The sequence below is a fragment of the Balaenoptera borealis genome (genome assembly GCF_965194805.1).
Source record: "Balaenoptera borealis genome assembly, chromosome: 5".
In the NCBI taxonomy this organism is placed as follows: domain Eukaryota; kingdom Metazoa; phylum Chordata; class Mammalia; order Artiodactyla; family Balaenopteridae; genus Balaenoptera; species Balaenoptera borealis.
Genome location: NC_138862.1, coordinates 56397207 through 56418402, shown reverse-complemented (window position 1 = coordinate 56418402; position 21196 = coordinate 56397207). Strand labels below are relative to the sequence as shown.

Here is a 21196-nt window from a genome sequence, read left to right as displayed (position 1 = left end):
TGTCATGAAACCTTTGGCAAGGTAAGAATAATAGCTAACTTTTTTTTTTTTTAGAATAACTGACTTTTATTGAGTGTTTATTTACATGCCAGGCAGTGTTCTAAGTGCTTTATGTATATCATTTTAAGTATTCCTCACATTAAGTAAGTCCAATTATTCCCATACTACAGAAGAGGAAACTGAGGCCCAGAGACGTAATTAATTCCACAAGATGGCATAGCTAGCAATGGTGAAGCCAGTATTTAAATGTAGACATTCTAATTACTATTTTAGAGCTACCTCTAGTTAGCTCTATCTGGGGAATGTATCTAAGCCTTATTTTTTTTCTTTAAGATGGGATCTGCAGGACCTATCTTATCAGAATGTTATCATAATTTAAAAGTATATAAACTGTCTAGTATAGTACACAGCAAAGTCTATGTCAATAAAAAAACATGTTACTTCCTACCCTCTTCATCAGTCAAAAGTTTTAAAACAACAACAGGTTTTTGAGCAGGATATATAACAATATTAGAACCATGCTTCTCATGAATTGCACTGAGGAACACTTGGAATTATTTCCTTGGACCAGTTTAGCATTGGAACATCCACTGGGAAACTATGAAACAGAATTACAGGAATACTAGAGGGTAGAGTGTCCAAGAGACCGTTAAAAGGGTCAGTCTGATCTTTGGCATATTTGTTGACTGGTTCTATAAAAATGCAGGAAAACTTAACAGATACTGTTTATGTAATAAGAGCGAAGTTGGTGAGCCTCAAATTTGCACTGAAGTCTCAGGGAAGTCTGAATTTAGTGGGAATATCATTATCAGTCAATTCCACTTAAATACTGTGCCTATTTAATCAATCAGACAAAGAGGGAAAATCAACATGGTTCCCTTTAGACCTTAAAATGAAAACCTTCTACTTAGAAGAATTCAGAGTCACCACAGCAGTTATGTTCTTAATGCTGCAGTAGAACATGTAAACACCCAGCCATGGTGATCATGTAGAGGCTCAGGAAGTGAGGAAAAGTGTCATCTCTGGTCCTCTCTATTTTTCCTAATATTGTCCAGATTGCTTTAGTTTGTTCTGGTCTCTTAAAAATGTTGAAAGAGTCTTCAGTCTTTAAAAAGGCAGATTTTACATACAATTTATAAATTAGATACAGACATAAAGGACTCCCCCACCCCTACCAAAAAAAAAAAATCACTATGTCAATTCACATACCACTGGGAAAATAATCAGTTAAAGTGAGTCAGCCAGATAATTGGTACCTCAATATGATCAATATCTTTAAGCCCTGAATTCAGAGTTCTTGTAGTCTAAGGCAATTTTGTATGCAGATGCTAAATATGTATTACCTGGGTTTTCTTAAATCCTATCTGTACAACTGAATACTCACCTCTTCCTGCTCAGCTATGTGGCAGTTAACTACTAGATTTCTACATAAATTATTTTAGGTGGACCTAGGTTGTTTTTGTTTTGTTTGTTCATTTTCTGACATCCTGTTAATTTCTAATAATTTCTTTAAATTGTTTAGACAAGAAACCGCCTTTCCATGCTTGTTTGATCAGATAACAACCGAATTGCAGAATTGCTTCTTAGTGTTATCTAAATCAAAATCAACTCGGCAGCTAACTTATAATTTCCCATTATTAGTGCCCCACAAGCCACCAAGCTTCTTTCTCGTGGTGTACTGAATAAAATGAATGGATGAAAGTCTTTTTCTTTTTTTTCCCACCATATGTTGCTCCAATCACAGCTCGGTTAGTGTGTGTGTGTGTGTGAATGTGTGTAGACAATCTGAATAACTTAAAATAGGTTGTAGTAGTTAATTTTATGTGTCAACTCAGCTGGGCCACTCTGCCCAGATATGTGGTCAAACATAATTCTGGGTGTTTCAGCAAGGGTGTTTTTGGATGAGATTAACACTTAAATTGGTGGACTTTGAGTAAAGCAGATTGCCCTCCATAATGTGGGTAGGCCTCATCCAATCAGTTGAAGGCCTGAATAGAACAACAGGCCGACCTCTTCTGAGCAAGAGGGAATTCTACCAGCACATGGCCTGAGGACTTAGACTGCAAGATTGGCTCTTCCATGATTTTCTAGCCCAATGGCCTTTAGACCTGAATTGCAACGTTGGTTCTTTTCTTGTCTCCAGTCTGCTAACCTACCCTGTAGTTTTGGACTTGCCAGCATCTGTAAACATGAGTCAGTTCTTTAAAATAATTCTCTTTATATTTATGTACACATTCTATTGATTCCAACTCTCTGGGAAACCCTGACCAATACATAGGCATTCTCTAATTTTTTATTAAACAATCAAAGAGTAGAACTTTGTGGTAGCAAAATGTATATTATTGTTGTCAAATTTGTTTCTTAGTGCAAAACCAAATGATTCATTTTCTTTCTTTTGTCCATTCGGTTGTGTTTTCATTTAAAAATCTACGTTTATATGTATTAGAGATGAATAACAGTTAACACAATAAATTATGTATTAGCCTCAGATTTCTCACTGAGAATACCTCTAAGGGATGGGATAAGAAATGCAGAATACTGAGTAGCTGCTGGTGCCCTTTTGGAGAAGAAAGTGCTGGGCCAGAGTCTATACAGTGCAGCTTCTTGGCATCTGATTTTTGTTGCTGAAAAAGTGCTTAAGACTGTTTTAAGACCACATAAGACCAACTACGGTCTTGTGGGAGATGCTTCTATTTACCAAAAGAAATCCCTGCAGAGACCAATTGACCTAGGTACACAGAGAAATAGACTTCAGAAGGCAAAAAGTCCACTTATCTGTGATTACGGGGGGCAGTCTTGGTGACTGGGTGTATCATCTCTCAGTACTTCTCAAGCTAGAGTACTGAAGTATTCCATGGATATATGGGAAACTATAGGATAAATGTAGTCCAGTTTTCTGTAGAGTCAATTTTTCAGCTTTATTGGAAAGATTAATAAAAGCACATGGCCAGTAAGTTTAAAATGTTATTTCTTTCAGTTTTTTACAGCTGCAGAAAGTTTATTAGTGGTTACTAGGGGCTGGGGCATGGGGGGGATGGGGAGTGACTGATAACGGGTGTGAGATTTCTTTAAAATTATTTCATAGTGAAACAAACATAAATATATTACGGACCAGAATGCAAAACTTGCACAAATTTTACAAAATTGCTAAGGAAGACTTACAGATACGTGGCTAATCATCATCTGTTTCCCAGTATGAGTTAAGATTTTATTCTCTATTGCCTATAGCAGTACAGCTTTTTTTTTTTTTAACTTATTCACTTTACTTATTTACTTTTGGCTGCATTGGGTCTTCATTGCTGCATGTGGGCTTTCCCTAGTCGTGGCGAGCAGGGGCTACTCTTGGTTGCGGTGTGTGGGCTTCTTGTTGCGGTAGCTTCTTTTGTTGCGGAGCACGGGATCTAGGCACGCGGGTTTCAGTAGTTGTGGCGCACGGGCTTAGTTGCTCTAGGGCATGTGGGATCTTCCTGGACCAGGGCTCGAACCCGTGTCTCCTGCATTGGCAGGCGGATTCTTAACAACTGTGCCACCAGGGAAGTCCAGCAGTACAGCGTTGATTAAAAACACTTTCAAAAATATGGTCTTGGAATAGACTGGCTTTAGGAAATGACAAGTATTGAAGAAAAGAGGAGAGGATGAGCTCCATTTGAGAGATCCCATTTCCTTCCTTGAATTAAAAGTGAACTAACTCTCCCAAAGAAGAGGCAATAGAAAGCAGGAGCTACGAACAGAGAGTCTTTTTTCTTTTGGACAGTTTTTTTTTGTTGTTGTTGTTGTTTTGGCTGTGTTGGGTTTTCGTTGCTGTGCCCGGGCTTTCTCTAGTTGCAGTGAGTGGGGGCTACTCTTAGTGAGTGTGCGGGCTTCTCATTGCTGTGGCTTCTCTTATTGCGGAGCATGGGCTCTAGGCATGCAGGCTTCAGTAGTTGTGGCATACAGACTCTAGAGCAGAGGCTCAGTAGTTGTGGCACACGGGCTTAGTTGCTCTGCAGCATGTGGGATCTTCCCGGACCAGGGCTCGAACCCGTGTCCCCTGCATTGGCAGGCGGATTCTTAACCACTGCACCACCAGGGAAGTCTGGACAGACAGTTTTAATGACACTACTGTTTTGTTTTACAGTTCCTTTTCCCATGAAAGCCCCTTTTTGGTAAATGTTATTACTACAGTCTCTATTTTTGTTCTCTTTTTAAGAGCTACCATTTATTGAGAACTTCTAATTCTAGGTCTATATGTGGATTTTCATATTTACTCCTTTCAACAGCTCCATGAGGCAGACATAATAAATAACCTAGTAGACGGTATGGATTTGCTCTCAGGTCTCCAAAGCTGGTTGTTTGGGTACATTGCCACTTTTTGGCTCCCTCTATTCTTGCTATCCTGGTTTAACCAGCAAAGCACATTTACTGGGCAGTAGACGTGTCAAGGGTGAAAGTATTCACATTCAGATAATACTGTGCTGTTGTTTTCAAAGCAGTCCATGTTTCATGAGCCTGCAACAAAAGGAAACTCAAGTCATGATCTCTGAGTATTTAGAACACATGTTGCATCAATTATTCTGATTATCATGCAGGTATTCTCAAAAGACTGAGAGAAATACAGTGGAAGAATAATACCGAGTAAGGTGTGGTTTTCACACTTTTAGTGACCTGTTTACTTCAGTGCTCAAATGTTTTGCAGTATGTGCGGGGCCACAGTATGAACAAATGTAGTAGGGTCTTGTTACATTATGGTATCTGTCAGTTGATTACAACAATGGTCTACAATTATAGGCAGGAGTGTACTTGAAAATTTCAATATTCCATAAAAAAGACACAGTCTACCAGCTTATGTAATTATTTAATTTGCCGAATAAACAAATGTCTTGTTTTAATACTTCTACATGATGCCTGTTGGAGAAAAACAGGTATAAAACTAAATGCATTATTCAAGCTGGTGGTTTTCATCAACAAATGCTAAGCAGAAACTGATCCTAGTGGATGAACTAAAACCCAGCCAAGCAGAATAAGGATAGGACCCAGGCCCCAGAAGAACAAGGACTTCAATTTCTTTATGACATTATACAACCCTCATGCCTGGTGATAGTGAGAGCCTGATACAGGTGAAAAGAAAGAAAAATAAGTGAAGGAATTAATTTATTAATTGTACATTTTTGTTTTCTAAGTTGCTAAATTGTAGAGGGAAATCATGAATAATTGAAATTCTCAGATAATTCAGCAATTTCATTTGACCTGGAGTTTCAATGTCATCTTCCATCAAAAAGGTAAGCATGAAATAAAACTGGCTAATGAAGTTTCTTCTTTATTTCTCTTGGGGTAAGAATATAAGTAAATAGGAAAATGTACAAGAAGCAAGCAAATGAAGGAAATACATTAAAGGCTTAGATAATTATCATGGAGGAAAATTAGTTACTGAACAGGTAAGGGGGAACTGAAATGTGATCAAGATCCATCCATCTACCTACCCAAACGTGTAATAATTAATTCACTGAAACTTGAGAATAATGACCTTGATGGATAAGACAAGCACCTTACTTTTGTAGTCTAGCTAGGGAGATTGGGTACACAAGACAAATAATTCCAGGGTGACATTTGAGAGCTATTCACATGTGAACAGCCTGCAAAGGGGAGAGAAAAAGGAAGGACAAATGCCTTCCTGGGAAGAAGGAAAAAGCTTCAGAAAGGAGGGACATTTGATCTTAATCTTGAAAGAGGAGGTGGAATTTACCAGACGAAAGCCACTTCATGGGGAGGGAAGAGCAGGTGTAGGTCAGGGCAGCTAGAGAGAAAAAATAGGAATTGGGCTGGTGGTATGTTAATGCCCGCTGAAGCCATGCCTATTTAAAAAGAGAGATGGTGAGTACGTATAACTGAATCACTCTGTTGTACACCTGAAACTAACACAACATTGTTAATCAACTGTACTCCAATATAAAATAAAAAGTTTAAAAAATAAAAAAATTAAATTAAAAAAAATAAAATAAAAAGAGAGATGGTAAAAAGCCATTTGTTTCTAATGCAAATACCTGATCAGCCAGTGTGTTTCGCCATGTATTCAGACTGTGATCTGGGTTCCAGTAATCCTGAAAATATATGTGTCTTTTGAGATGTAGGAACTGGTTTGATGGGTCCTCCAATAAAAATGGTGCTCCCAACGCTCCTGTAATTGAGTCCAAAAGCACAGCATCTCTTAAGGCAATGTTTTACATTTCAGTGTTTCCTCTTAAAGAATCTGTGTCCTTTTAAAGCAGCTGTGGTCTTTGGGAGGATGGACAACTGAGAAGGAAACTCTGGAAAAGCTATGCCCTGTGGGAGAAGGCTGCTCCTCAGTCCTTTGGCATCATTGTACTGTCACAACCCTATGTGACCTGCATATCGTACAGCATGAAAACCAGTGCCGTGTGGTGGTGGAGAAGATTTTCAGTGTTTCTGTTCACGCATGGGAGCCTGCAGACTTATATTCAAATTTCAGCTCTGTCACTTTTTTAGGCAAGTTGCTTAGTTTCTCTGAGCTCTATATTTCTTGTCTGTAAAGGGTACAATAATAATATAAACAATAATAACAGAGTAAGACAATAACAGCCTTACTATAAGGATTGGATACATTAATAGATATAAACCACTTGGTTCAAACCTGGAAGTCTACAATCTTATTCTTGCTTTCCTAGCCTTCCAAAATAGAACATAGCTTTCATTTTGAAGTAGACTGACCCAAATCTGACACTGTAGTTAAAATTGTTAACAGTGATAGAGCCTTCTTTGAATCAAACAGGCTTGCATCTTCTATCTTCTTCCCACTCTAGAATTAAGAAAAAAACTAATTTTTAAAACCCGTACTTCTTTAGGATCTTGAAATTTTAACAGTCTATATTGTGCTTTCATTCTTAAAAAAACTGCAATCATGTTCAGAGTTGTAACTTGAATCCATATAAAGGAAGAACATACTCCTGACTTATTCATGATAATATAATCTGTTCATTGCTTGTGATAAAGAAGCATTTATTAAGAATCAAACTGTAAGTAATGTTACATTAGACACTCTACATCTTCATCATTAACAAGCCTTCATTGACCAATAATCTCTATAGATCAGTGTTACAGTGAGTTTGCTATAAGATATGAAACCTCCCTTCTATAGGAGAGGGGATGGAGGGTCCAAGATACAAAATAAAACAAGGCAACACAGGATTTGATTGTGCTAAGGGAGCTTAGGAGAAGGTGTTGATATGAAGCATTGGAGCACTGGAGCACAGGCAGACATTTTCATGGTCAGGGAAATTGCTTAGCCTATTCCTTGAAGAAAAGAATATATTTAGCATAATGGGAGAAGGGGCAAGTCTTTTAATTTGAAGCTGAAAGAATGATGTGAACAAAGGTATGACATTAGGAATCTAAAGACCAATGTCTGAAAACAGTGGTTAGAGGTGGCTGGATTAGAGTTTTAAATAAATAAATAAATAAAATTAGTTAACATTTATTGAGCATTATGCTGAATGTTTTACCTGAATTGCCTTATTTAATACTCACAACAAACCTAAGAAGTGGTACTGTCTACTTTATTATGTAGACAAGGAAACTAAGGCACAGAAAAGTTACATAATATGTTCAAGGCTACAGAGCTAGTGGGAAGGGAAGATGGAATTCTCTCTTCAGAGCCACTGCACTATATTATTACTAAGAGAGAGGAATGCTTAGGGCCAGATAACAGTAACAATAATTATAAAAATATTTTGTATTTACAGAAAAAAGGAAATAATCATTCTTTACACATTCCTTATGATCTCATGCTTTCCCAAGCTTGGCCTTGAGCTCTAAGCAGCATTCTAGTTATCAGCTCTATTATTTCTAGTTTAATTTGTCAATCTAGTAAGCTCTAGTTCTAAACAGATATTGAAAATGATAGCCTCGGGCTTCTCTGGTGGCGCAGTGGTTGAGAATCTGCCTGCCAATGCAGGGGACACGGGTTCGAACCCTGGTCTGGGAAGATCCCACATGCCGCGGAGCAACTGGACCCGTGAGCCACAACTACTGAGCCTGCGCGTCTGGAGCCTGTGCTCCGCAACAAGAGAGGCCGCGACAGTGAGAGGCCTGCGCACCGCGATGAAGAGTGGCCCCCGCTTGCCGCAACTAGAGAAAGCCCTCGCACAGAAACAAAGACCCAACACAGCCAAAAATAAATAAATAAAGGAGTTCCTTTAAAAAAAAAAAAAAAGAAGGAATGAACTCTTAAGGTTATACAAATTTTGTGCCATAAGACCTCCACTTGCCTCACCCTAGTTCCTACTCTGATAATCATCATTGCATGGAAAGACAAACAATAAATAATCCTTGCCACTAAGGAACTCACATTATATTCAGAGTTTTAAAATAATTATAAAAAGATATATTGTGACTAGATATCTGAAGGGGGAGTGATTAATTCCAATATTGGCAGGAAGCCGTCACAGAGAAGTTGGTTTTGAGTTAACCTTCGAAGGATGTAAAGCTTCCACAGCCAGGCGGAAGGGAGTGGACGCAAAGAGCATACATGTCAGGCTGAAGAAGCTTGGAGAGCCGAGGAACAGAGGAGCAGAGTGAGGCACATGTTCAGTGACCCTCGCTTTGCCAATGTGATTGAAAGGTAGGGTTGTTTGTGGTGTAGATGTGTCAGAGATAATGTTGGAAAGATAAGCTGGAGCTCCATTCGGAAGGATTATTGCCATCATACCAAGGAGTTTGGACTTTATAAATAATTATCATTTCTGAACAGGAAAAATGACAGGATAGATATACTTTTAAAATTGTTGTTTTATTGTGATAAAATATACATAACATAAAACTTACCATTGGAACCATTTTTCTGGGGTTTTATCTTGTTCCCTCATCTGGTACATAGCCCTCTGCCTTTTCATCTTGTCTATCTTTCTATGAATGTGGTTTTTGTTCCACGGGCTGCAGGATTGTAGTTCTTCTTGCTTCTCTGAACCATTTTTTATTGTGCAATTCAGTGGCATCAAATATATTCACAGTGCTGTGCAACCATCACCACTATCTCCAGACTTCATCATCCCCAGTAGAAATTCTGTACCCTTTAAACAATAACTCCCATTACCCTCTCCCCCAGGCCCTTGTAACCACCATTTACTTTCTGTCTCTATGAATTTGCTTATTCTAGGTACCACAAGGAAGAGGAGCCATGCAACCTTGGTTCTTTTGTGTCTGACTTACTTCACTTAGCATAACGTCTTCATGGTTTACACATGTTGTAGCGTAGGACAGCATTTCATTTCTTTCTAAGGCTGAATAATATTGTGTACGTGATGCCAACATTTTGCTTATCTATTCACAGATTAACCTTTGCAAAGTCCTTTGTCAGTGTTGTGGAGGACAGGTGGTAAAAGGAAGAGAGCAGAGTGAGAGATACAAAGTTGGATGCTCTTCGAATAGTCCAGATGAGAGATTAGTAGGACCAGAATCAGGTAAGTGACAGCAGAAATGGGAAGACAGGATTGATTTGGAGAGAACAGGAAACTCTCATTCATTTGAGCTGATTTCTGTGGATGAACCAGCATCAAAATTTTGGTTTTACCTGGGATGTGTTAATAGGTGACTTTTCAAATTTCTCTTCATTCTTTTTGAAGAAAATGTGTTAGTTACAGTGTTACATGTTTAATGTAGATTTTTTCTGTTAAAAAAAGGGAAACAAAGGTAGTGGCTAGGCAAGTAGACCCAATACCATCAATATCTAATAAATATTTCTAAAAAAACTATGTTTAGAATATAATTTACAGCCACATAAGAAATTACAGTAATTGCTTAAAATAGTGCTACTTGGAATCACCCAAAAGTAAAACCAATATTCTGTACCATAATTATCCTGGTGCATTGTACAATAACTAAGAAGAAAATGCTATTCATAAATCTTGGCAGAGAGGCATGCTTTAAAATATAAGCCATAGCTATTTTAAGCTCTAATAATTCTGTCTTTGTAAATCTTCCATCTCTTTGCTCATGGAAAATGTTCCATCTCTTCTTTCCCCCTACCTCCCAGAACAAAGTTCCTACCTCAGCATTATGCGCCCAACAGGCACCCAATAAATATTAATTGGTGGTGATAATAACATCACCCATGAGAGAGACAGAAAGCAGTATTTATTATCCTACTTCACAAATGAGAAAATTGATACACAGAGATGAAATGACTCACTCAAGGTCACATAGTAAGTCAGTGGCAGGGCTGGAAATAAAATGGAAGTAATATAGAAGGGCATGCTATTATCCTCTCTGCTTGAGAAATTCCCCCCCCCCCTTTTTCATTCTGCCTGATCAACCTTGAAAGTTAGTGAGAGCAAGATCAGAGTTTTGTGTTTGTAAGCCTAGATAGTACTGCTGGGGATTGAAACTGAACCCTGAGTTTTATTATTCTTTCGGTTTTTAAATATGTTGTGTGTGTGTGTGTGTGTGTGTGTGTGTGTGTGTGTGTGTGTGTGTGTTTTAATGTAGACAGTATCAGCCAGGTTAGTTTTAAACTTAATAATCATAAGCTGTAAAAAAATTCTTCCTCTCTTCCTTTCCAACTCCCTACATACCCTCCTTGCTTTCATGCTGTATCACAGTCAGTTTTAATAGGACCTGTCAAGCTTCATCCTATTATCTAAACATTTCTGGAATATCCTCTGCAGAAAAGTCTGTATGGCAGAAATAAGGCAGACACTTAAGAGTGTGGAGAGGTTTGAGACCACAGCTCTCCTCGTGCAAGCCCAGAAGGATCAGAGATCCAGAGTCACTTCTTACTCCTGCATCTCCATTTTATGCTCTGTAAAACAAGGCTGGATCATATGATCTCTTTCAGCTCTAATATTTTGAACTGGAATATATTCATAACAAATAGGTCCTTAACTAAAAATTTCTTTCTCTGTATGGTATTATATCATTAGAAGCGTACAGAATATGCTAAGTGGGCACAGCCCCTACTACTGTCAAGGAATTTACATGCTGAGACTGATTTCTGTCCGAACTGAGACAGACAGAAATAAGTGAAAGGGAAGTCAAAATAGGCCTGGCCAATAATTAAAGCAAAACAAAAAAAAATGTATTCCCATTAGGCACAAAGAGATGGGTGCCCATCACGGGCTGATAGGCAGTGTGGAAGTAAGGGGAACTATATAATTAGAAGTGGAAAGACTTCCTATATTGCCATCGCCCAGGGGAGGTTGAAAAAGAGTCTTTAAATTTGATAATGGAGAAATGACTGAATAGTCTATATACTATGCTCATGACCGTGAAATGGTCTATATACTATACTCATAACCGTTCCTACTTGTGGTAGGAACCTAGACACTGAAAAGATCAGAAAGCCTGATGTGCAACTTTAGACGCAGAATGAAAGGGCAGAGTCTGATGGCAGATTCCTTTTTCTCCCATGCAGAGGAGTCTCATTTAGAGCTCCCTCTTGGTAAATCCGAGAGACATAACTTGGCATGTCCAGCTCATTCTTCCTTTTTCTTCTTGAGAGTGAGCTGCCCTTTCTCAGAACTTGCTGTTCTGGTTCTGCAACCTGAAATCGTATATGAAATTCGCCCAATTCTGGGGTCCCGTCACCTGGCCCTGTACGTACTTATACTATGTTACATTTTCCTAGTTAGCCTCTCAGTGATAAAGGAAATGGGTTGCTTTACATAATCAACTCTGGTTTATTTCTCAACTTGATCAAAACCAGGACTCAGAAGGGGAGTGTTGTGTGTCAGAAGGTGTCAGAGAATCCAACAGGTGTGTTGTCACAGAGCCTCACTAAGAAACAGGGAAAAAAAAATTTTAAAAAGAGCATAAACCAGGGCACTCAGCTAGCAGGAGCTTGTCATACCTGGATGGCTGCAACTGTAAACTCCTTCCCTCATGTAACCTTCAATGTCTATGAAGGATTCGATGGGGGCAAAAGACACTAAACGTCTGTCAGATTCACAGGATAGGCCCTCATCTGGCTGTTTCCCTTAGGTGCTGGGTGATACTGAAGTTTGTACTGGAGATGGAGATCAGCAGTACAGTCATGCCACAAATTCAAAAATACTTAGGAATGGGATTCTGCAAGTAAAGCACTTAGCACTCAGTATAAGCAAGTAAAGAATAATATTTATTATTTACTGTTTTGTTGGACTGAGTCTCCGTCCCTGTCCTTAAAATGTTTATGTCTTTAAAAAAAGATGAAATAAGTGCCCAGGCAATTATGTGTGCTTATAAATTAAGTACTAAAATAAAGTATAAATGGTCACTAGTAATTAAGTACAAAAAAGGATGGGGAGAAAAGGATATACAGATGTCTTGGAAATATGATAAAATTTTCAAAGATCTCTCTAATTGTAGGAGAAATTTTATAATTTTGTGAGAGATTAAAATACGCATGTTTAGGTTTGTGTTTTTTGGACTTGAATATTCTCTGCGTTGTAAAGAATTTTCTTTACAGATAATGAAATTGTTATTTTTTCCTTCCCACTCTAAACTTTAGTCACTGACCCAAAACTTTGTGGCAGAAGATTGAAGAGTTGTATTTTAGTATAATGGATTCTCTCACTTGGCTGCAATTCACATAAAGTTGAGAGAGAGAGAGGAGAAATTTGGATTGTGAGGGAAAACTGAAGAAGAAAAAAAAAGGATGAAGGAGAACAGAGAAATCAAGAAAAGAAATCAAAGGAAGGAGAGATGGAAGAAGGGAGGTTACAAAGGTTACAAAAGGTGAAAAACCATGGGGAAAGGGGCAGGGCAAATAGGGGAAGTATAGGCAGAAAACAAAGAGGGTTGATGGAAGCGAACTGGAAAAAAAGAGGTGCTGAACTACAGGACCAGCTTACAAATCCCCATGATTTTCTTAAACTGTCTGTTAATAAAACACTTCGAAACTGAACTTTTAACTCGGGGACTTCGGCTTTATTGACGTTACCATTGCCAATGTGTCGAGTACTTTGAAAAGCAAACAGAAACTGGTATTACCTGAGTTTAACTTCAATCTGTTTTAACCCGCTCTCAGTGCACTAACATACACCCACATATGTACTCACACGCATGGCCACGTAATTCCCTGGGGCATAGTTTTGACGCTGGCAGGTCTTTTATTAGCTTTGAATTTTGTGGACAGAGACATCTGTGACTCACAAAAGGCAGCATTTTATATGATTCAATCAATGGTGACTCCTTCTGTGTCACTGCCTATGTGTGTGTGGATGGGATTCCCAACCCTAGAGCCATGACCAATGGTGGCACGTGGGTAGGAAAACAGTTTTTCTACAACATCAAGAGTGCTCAATGAATCTAGTCACCGGCAGTGGCATTTTGTTCTCCCACCAAGTTATTTTGCAGTTTACTCTCATTACCCACCTCTTTGAGAGCATCAATCAATCTTAAGCCAAAGTGAGTACGTAAAATTAAGAACAAAATCTTTTTTTTTTTTTTTTATATAGTTCCCATCTGGTTAGGTAATACCTTTCAAAATTGAGTTCTTTTTTTTTTATTTGGTTGTGTCAGGTCTTAGTTGCGGCGGACGGGCTCCTTAGCTGTGGCATGCAAACTCTTAGTCGCGGCATGCATGTGGCATCTAGTTCCCCGATCAGGGATCGAACCCGGCTCCCCTGCCTTGGGAGCACGGAGTCCTATCCACTGCTCCACCAGGGAAGTCCCAAGAACAAAATCTTATATAATAAACTAAAACTATATCAGGGAATACAGGCTCTCCAAGGAAGTGGAGGGCTGCAGTGATGACTGAGAAGGTCCATTCCTTCTATGCAGAGAAGAAGGCAAAGGGAAGGATCGGAGGTGCTGACAGTGTTGTGGGGAAGAAAATATGAGCTTAAAAGCTCTTGTCAAAAACAAACAAACAAACAAACAAAAACAAACCAAAAAACCTTTCAAGACAAATAGGACTTGGTTACTAACTCTGGTTTGAAAAACAAGAGCTGGAACTATGCTAGAGAAACAGGCCAAAGGCAGTTTATTTCTTCCCCTGTCTAAAACCAGAAGGCATACTTGTACTTTATGGATAGATCTGACCATAAGCCAACAATATGGGCATGAACCCTCAAATTGTTTCATGGATGGGTCAACCCCAAGGACTGCTTTACTTACTCAGTGAAGCACTTTCCAAATATGTGCATTGTCCATATTTCCTCTTTATGAGAAATAGGGCTGTTTCATTTTTAAAAGTGCCCTGTTACAATACTACAAAGCTATGGTAATCAAAACAGCATGGTATTGGCATAAAAACAGACATATGAGAATAGAGAGCCCAGAAATAAACCCACACACCTTCAGTCAATTAATCTTCGACAAAGGAGGCAGGAATATACAGCGGAAAAAAGACAGTCTCTTCAGCAAGGGGTGTTGGGAAAGCTGAATAGCCACATGTAAATCAATGAAGTTAGTACATTCCCTCATACCATACACAAAAAATAATCTCAAAATGGTTTAAATACTTAAATATAAGACATGACACCATAAAACTCCTAGAAGAGAACATAGGCAAGACATTCTCTGACATAAATCGTAGCAATGTTTTCTTGGTCAGTCTCCCAAGGCAAAAGAAATAAAAGCAAAAATAAACAAATGAGACCTAATTAAACTTAAAAGCTTTTGCATAGCAAAGGAAACCATAAACAAAATGAAAAGTCAACCTACGGATTGGGAGAAAATATTTGCGAACAATGCAACCAACAAGGGCTTAATTTCCAAAATATACAAACAGCTCATACAACTCAATATCAACCAAACAACCCAATCAAAAAATGGACAGAAGACCTAAATAGATATTTCTCCAAAGAAGACATAGAGATGGCCGACAGTCATGTGAAAAGATGCTCAACATTGCTAATTATTAGAGAAATGCACATCAAAGCTACAATGAGGTATCACCTCACACCAGTTAGAATAGCCATCATCAAAATGTCTACAAATAACAAATGCTGCAGAGGGTGTGGAGAAAAGGGAACCTTCCTACACTGTCGGCGGGAATGTAAATTGGTGCAGCCACTATGGAGAACAGTATGGAGGTTCCTTAAAAAACTAAAAATAGAATTACTCTATGATCCAGCAATCCCACTCCTGGGCATATATCCAGAAAAGATGAAAACTCTAATTTGAAATGATACGTGCACCCCAGTGTTCATACAATAGCCAAGACATGGAAGAAACCCAAGTTTCCATCAATGAATGGATAAAGAAGATGTGGTACATACATACAATGGAATATTACTCAGCCATAAAAAAGAATGAAATAATGCCATCTGCAGCAACATGGATGGACCTAGAGATTATCGTACTAAGTGAAGCAAGTCAGACAAAGACAAATATCATATGATATCACTTATTTGTGGAATCTAAAAAATGATACATGTGAACTTATTTACAAAACAGAAATAGATTCACAGACATAGAAAACAATCTTATGGTTACCAAAGGGGGAAAGGGGGAGAGAGAAATTAAGAGTTTTGGATTAACAGATACACAGTACTACATATAATGTAGATAACCAACAAGGACTTACTGTATAACACAGGGAACTATATTCAATATCTTGTAATAAACTATAATGGAAAAAAAATCTGAATTTGAATCACTTTGCTATACACCTGAAACTAACACAACATTGTAAATCAACGATACTTAAAAAAAATTAAAAATTAAAATAAAAGTGCCCTGTTGAGGTGGAACAAGTTGGGTTTGGGACTTTTCTTTAAATCAGTACAACTAGGAACGGTTCTTGATTATGTCCTGGTTTGGCTCTATTTTCTCAGATAAAATCACCCAGCTCCCTAACTTCTGACCTTTTCTTGTGGGACCAATGGCTACCATATTGGCTCTATTACTTTTCCTGTGGAACCAATGGCTACCATATTGGCTATATTACGTTTTTGGGAGGAGGTCTTGTTGTGTGCTCTGCTGCCTATCTGATGCCTGCATATCCCATACCCGGCACTGCAGTGACAGAGGGGACAGTTTGTGTGGCAGAAAGAAGAGTTTTGTTCTCAGAAGACCTAGATGTAGAATTTAGATGTAAATCTGGCATTGATCTTTTTTTTTTAAATTTAATTAATTAATTTATTTATTTTTGGCTGCATTGGGTCTTCATTGCTGCACGTGGGCTTTCTCTAGTTGCAGCAAGCCGGGCTACTCTTCACTGCAGCGTGCGGGCTTCTCACTGCAGTGGCTTCTCTTGTTGTGGAGCACAGGCTCTAGGCTCATGAGCTTCAGTAGTTGTGGCATTCGGGCTCAGTAGTTGTGGCTCACGGGCTCTAGAGCACAGGCTCAGTAGTTGTGGCGCTCAGGCTTAGTTGCTCTGCGCATGTGGGATCTTCCTGGACCAGGGCTCGAACCTGTGTCCCCTGCATTGGCAGGTGGATTCTTAACCACTGCGCCACCAGGGAAGTCCCTGGCATCGACCATTGACCGACTGTGTAGCTTGGTCATTTAACTACTCTAAGCCTCAGTTTCCTCTTTGTATGAGACTCATAACACCTATTTTCAGAGTGATTATGAGAGTTGGACTAATGTAACATATGGAAAGGCCCTGACACATAATAAAGATTTAAAATAGTAATACTACTATTTGATGTCTTACAGGAGAAGGCAATTCTGGACCTAAATGCTAAAGAGAGGATTTTTGTTTTGTTTTTTAATCAAATCATGACACTTACAGTTCTAATTGTCTGACCAGGGAATCAGCCCCAATGTGTATAAGTTCATATTTTGAGAAAATCAGTAAAATAATTTGGGGACTCTGCTCATAAATTTAATTACTTGAGTAGGCTCTTCATCATTTTTGGCTTCAGCATTACCACTAGGGAAATGGATAATGAGATCTTTTCCCTACTTACTTCAAATTAAGTTCTAGACAAAAGTAATTTATTAGACGACTAATCTGTAACAGAGAAAACTTTTTTAAATAATAAAAATGAACTTTTAAAAATTGTTGTTTTCTTATGGCAAGCAGAAGGACTCCAGGGAAGTGCAGATGAATAGGCTACATTCTTTAATGAAAAAGGAGGCGGGGAGTGGGTGGGGAAAGAAAAAAGTTGGTTCAAACTATTATTTCCTACTTTAGAGCTATGTGATTTAGAAAATGTCAGTTAAACTAGTTTTTAGTGTAACAAATGAATCTGGTTCTAAAGACTGCAGTCCCCTCCTCCTGTAAGCAGTAAAGGATTCTTTCCTGAGATCTGAAGGGTTAATCCAGCAGTGTAAACCTCCCTCTGTCCTTGGATTCTGATCCTCAACTTGTTCTTTCATGAACTTCAACTACCTAATTTTACTTACTTACTTATTTGTTTATCAATCAAGTAAAGTTAGTCAAACCAGTTGTCTTTATAGGTAGACATATTTTCATCTCAGCTGGAGTTAAAGTTAATTCCAACTTGTTTTTAAAGAAAGTCAATGAAAGTCAGTTTACAGAACCATTTTCCTTTTGGCCGGTATTTTTGACTCTGCAGTGTTCACAGGTGAATGTGGACCAACTGTAGTGCTTTTACCCTTGTGATCATCCACTATCACCCACTCTAAAGTCAGCTGCATGGATGAGAATTTAAGGCAAAGCATTGTACTGATGGTTTGTAACCAGCCCCTGACTTCCGTTTACAGTTGCTCCTCAGACATGCTCTTAAACTGAGCCAGCCTCACTTACTTCAGCTGGATGTATGGGCTGTAACTGGGTGTGACTGTATTTGCCTTGATGATAACTACTTAATAATAACTTGGCTAAAATTTGCTAAATCATTTGTTTAAACATGTCCTAAATGCAAAGTGCAATATAGATGATTAAAACTCTTTGTTAAAATTATTCATATGCTTAGGAATAAAGGGCTAATCATATACACACGTATATATGTGTACACACATATCTAGATTCATACTCTAAATATATATCTATATCTATTTATGTGTGTGTATCTCAAGCGAAATACATATTTCTTTTGCTTGGGTCTCAAGCTTGTCATAAAAGTAGAAATTTATTCTGATTTAAGCACCTTCATCAGAAGTATTTATAAATTATAAAGATTTAAGCATGAAAATAATTTACACCTTTGTAAGTATTTGCAGTTTTGGATACAAAATGACCTCTCAGTTCAATTCAGATATAAGCCCCTGAGTTACTGGGTCACTTTGGCAGCAAATCATCTGGCCTTTGGTGACTTCTTCAGCACTTCTCTGAGCTACAGCTTGCCTAAAAGGTTAATGAATTCACACTCTCAGAGTCCCTTGAGGTTTCCACATAATTGTATCATGTAAGTATTACAGTTTATAAAAGACATTGAAAATTTTTCTTTGTTCAAGGAACACTTCTTTGGAGGTAGCAGTTAAATAGACTTCTTAGCAACAATAACATGTTAATACATAATTAGGAATAGAATGATCACACATACAATTAACACTAACATGTCCAAAACCACAGCATGACACAATAGTTTGGTTTCCCTAATGCTTTAGAATTGGCCTATGAACAAAACATGTTTGTTCATTTCTTTAAAAAGTCAAAAGGGGTTATCAATCCACCTAACAGTTGTAAAAGACATGGTTAAAAAAAAAAAAGAAATAGGCTCTTACCTATAAGCACTGTTGAACACAGGGCCACTTGAAGCATTTTATAGGCCATGATCCTGTTTTGGAAAGAAAAGATTTATTTATTTTAATTTAGACTGAGCAGAGCTTTAGGGCATATGGGGTACTTTCCAGGAATATGAAGCATTTGCTGCGTACCTGGAGGCCCTATGAGCTGAGACAAGTCAGAGAGGCTGCTGCATGAGATGGCCTTTTTATATAACTCCTACCTTTTTACCCTTTGGACTTTTTGAACTGACTTTTTACAGGCTGTTCTTATATGGGCTGTGTATTTACTTACTAATTTTACCATCCACACAGACTAATGTAATGTTAAAAAACGTACCAAAACAAAACAAAAAAGGTGAAAAAACTGGATCACTTACACATCGCTGTGGGGATAGAAAATGGTACAGTCACTTTGGAAAACAGTTTGGCAGTTTCTTACAAATCTGAGTGTACAACTAACCGTACAACCCAGCAACTGCACCACTAGGGATTTATCTCAGTGAAATGAAAACTTATGTTCTTACGGAAACCTGTATAAGAACGTTCACAGCAGCTTTATTAGTAATAGGCAAAAACTGGAAACAACCCAGATGTCCTTAACAGATGAATGTTAAATACACTGAGGTACATCTACACCATGGATTACTACTCAGCAATAATAATATAATAAAAATTATCGATAGACACAACAACTTGGATGAATCTCTAGGGAATTATGAAGAGTAAAAATAGCCAATCTCAACTGGTTACTTCCTGTATGATTCCATTTATATAACCTTCTTGATATGACAAAATTATAGATGAAGAAAGTTTTAGTATTTATTAGGGATTAGGGATGGAGGCGGGTGGGTGTGGTTATAAAAGGGCAATACATGGGACCCTTGTGGTGGTGGAACTATTCTGTATCTTGACTGGTGGTGGATTTGTGAACATAAACATGATACAATTGTATCATCTTCTTAGATTCCACATATAAGTGATAGAAATGAACTGATTTACAAAACAGAAACAGACTCACAGACTTTGAAAACAAATTTTTTATAAAGATTTTTTTTTTTTGATGTGGACCATTTTTAAAGTCTTTATTGAATTTGTCACAATATTGCTTCTGTTTTATGTTTCGGTTTTTTGGCTGTGAGGCATGTGGGATCTTAGCTCCCTGACCAGGGATCAAACCTGTACCCCCTGCATTGGAAGGTGAAGTCTTAACCACTGGACTGCCAGGGAAGTCCCCCAAAACAAATTTATGGTTACCAAAGGGAAAGGTGGGGAGGAGGGATAAATTAGGAGTTTGTGATTAACATATACACACCACTATATATAAAATAGATAATCAACAAGGACCTACTGTATAGCACAGGGAACTATACTCAATATTCTGTAATAACCTATACGGGAAAAGAATTTGAAAAAGAATGGATATATGTATATGTATAACTGAATCACTTTGCCCTACACTTGAAACTAACACACACACACACACACACACACACACACACACACGATAAAATTGCATAGAACTAAATATACCTCTCTCCATCTCTCTTACACACACACACACACACACACACACACACAAATGAGTACATATAAGACTGAGGAAATCTGAATAGGATTAGTAGATATATCAATGTCAACATCCTGGTTGTGATATTGCACTGCATTATAGTTTTGTAAAACATTACCACTGGGGGAAGCTCAGTGAAGGTCACATGGGATTTCTCTGTATTATTTCTTACAAGTACGAATGCTTCTACAGATCTAAAAATAAAAAGTTTAATTAAAAACAAAGGAATGTTTAACTGAGTGGTAAAATTTACTTGTTTCCAACAAAAGTATATAATGAATACAATCAGAATACCTTTTTTTAAATTTTGATTCTTCAAACAATTCCCTTTATCAGTGGCATGATTAATAGTTAAATGAATAATTTCATCATCATACAGTTTATTCGCAATAGAAACTATGCATCTTTTAGCCAGTCTCATCAAGATTATACAATCTGTAACAAGTAAGGTATAGGGATAGAAAAGTGGTAGGAGATGACTTTCTGGATGTTTACCTTTGAATCATAGAGTGTTTAGAAACCTGGATCTACCTAGCTGGGAGCTGTGCTTCCGATTACTGATGGAGGGCTTGGGAAGACAGGTATCTGGAAATAAGCACAGCAGAGTCTTGGCAGCCTATCCCATGTGTCCATCTAGAAAAGATTTTGTTGGTGCAACACCTACTGCCGTATTTCTGTAAGGCTCCTTGTTTATTACTTGATGGAGCGGTGTAAATATGCACCTGTGTGATAGACTAGAAGAACCTCAAGAAAACCAAAGGGAAAGTACTTTCTTGTTATTTAAAATTTATAGAACCAAAAGAGAAATTCATCTTTCCCTCTTCTTCTCTTCCTTCCATCATTCTTCAACTTTTGGCACCTAAAATGAGCCTTGTCTGGAGGAGGGATGGGAGCAGAGTTGCATCCTATCTCTTTTACTTCTTTCACAAAATGGGTCATTAGTTATTTTGGCTGAAGTGTATAATGCAAGTGTAAAGTAATAATAGTTCTTCCATAAATTATATATACAGTCTCATTTAATCCTAGTGACAATTTTATGGTGAAGGTATTATCATTTTACAGATGGGTAAACTG

At 37.9% G+C, this 21196-nt stretch overlaps 2 protein-coding genes across 2 annotated transcripts in view; one reads left to right on the top strand and one right to left on the bottom strand.

Annotated features, from left to right (window-relative positions):
• The window catches only part of LOC309630045 (uncharacterized protein), a 143237-nt gene that overhangs the window by 110822 nt on the left and 11219 nt on the right, over positions 1-21196 (top strand). The window contains exons 6-7 of the mRNA XM_082394808.1: positions 5160-5258; positions 9323-9452. Of these exons, the coding sequence (XP_082250934.1) occupies positions 5238-5258; positions 9323-9452 (151 nt within the window). The 5' untranslated portion in view covers positions 5160-5237. The remainder of the gene's footprint in view (positions 1-5159; positions 5259-9322; positions 9453-21196) is intronic.
• LOC309630048 (uncharacterized protein C3orf85) lies at positions 1119-20335 on the bottom strand. The gene is made up of 4 exons (XM_082394809.1): positions 18706-20335; positions 18553-18605; positions 6021-6154; positions 1119-4488 (listed from the first exon to the last, which is right to left on the bottom strand). The coding sequence occupies exons 2-4, from the start codon at positions 18599-18601 to the stop codon at positions 4399-4401; spliced, it is 273 nt and encodes a 90-aa protein (XP_082250935.1). The 5' UTR covers positions 18602-18605; positions 18706-20335; the 3' UTR covers positions 1119-4398.

Excerpts from the sequence above, each read along its gene's own strand:
- LOC309630048 (XM_082394809.1), bottom strand. The coding sequence starts at position 18,601 with ATGGCCTATAAAATGCTTCAAGTGGCCCTGTGTTCAACAGTGCTTATA. Across the intron at positions 6,155-18,552 it reads GTGTTCAACAGTGCTTATAG|GAGCGTTGGGAGCACCATTT; the intron begins GTAAGAGCCTAT and ends ACTCAATTACAG. Across the intron at positions 4,489-6,020 it reads GAAACACACTGGCTGATCAG|GCTCATGAAACATGGACTGC; the intron begins GTATTTGCATTA and ends CTTTTGTTGCAG.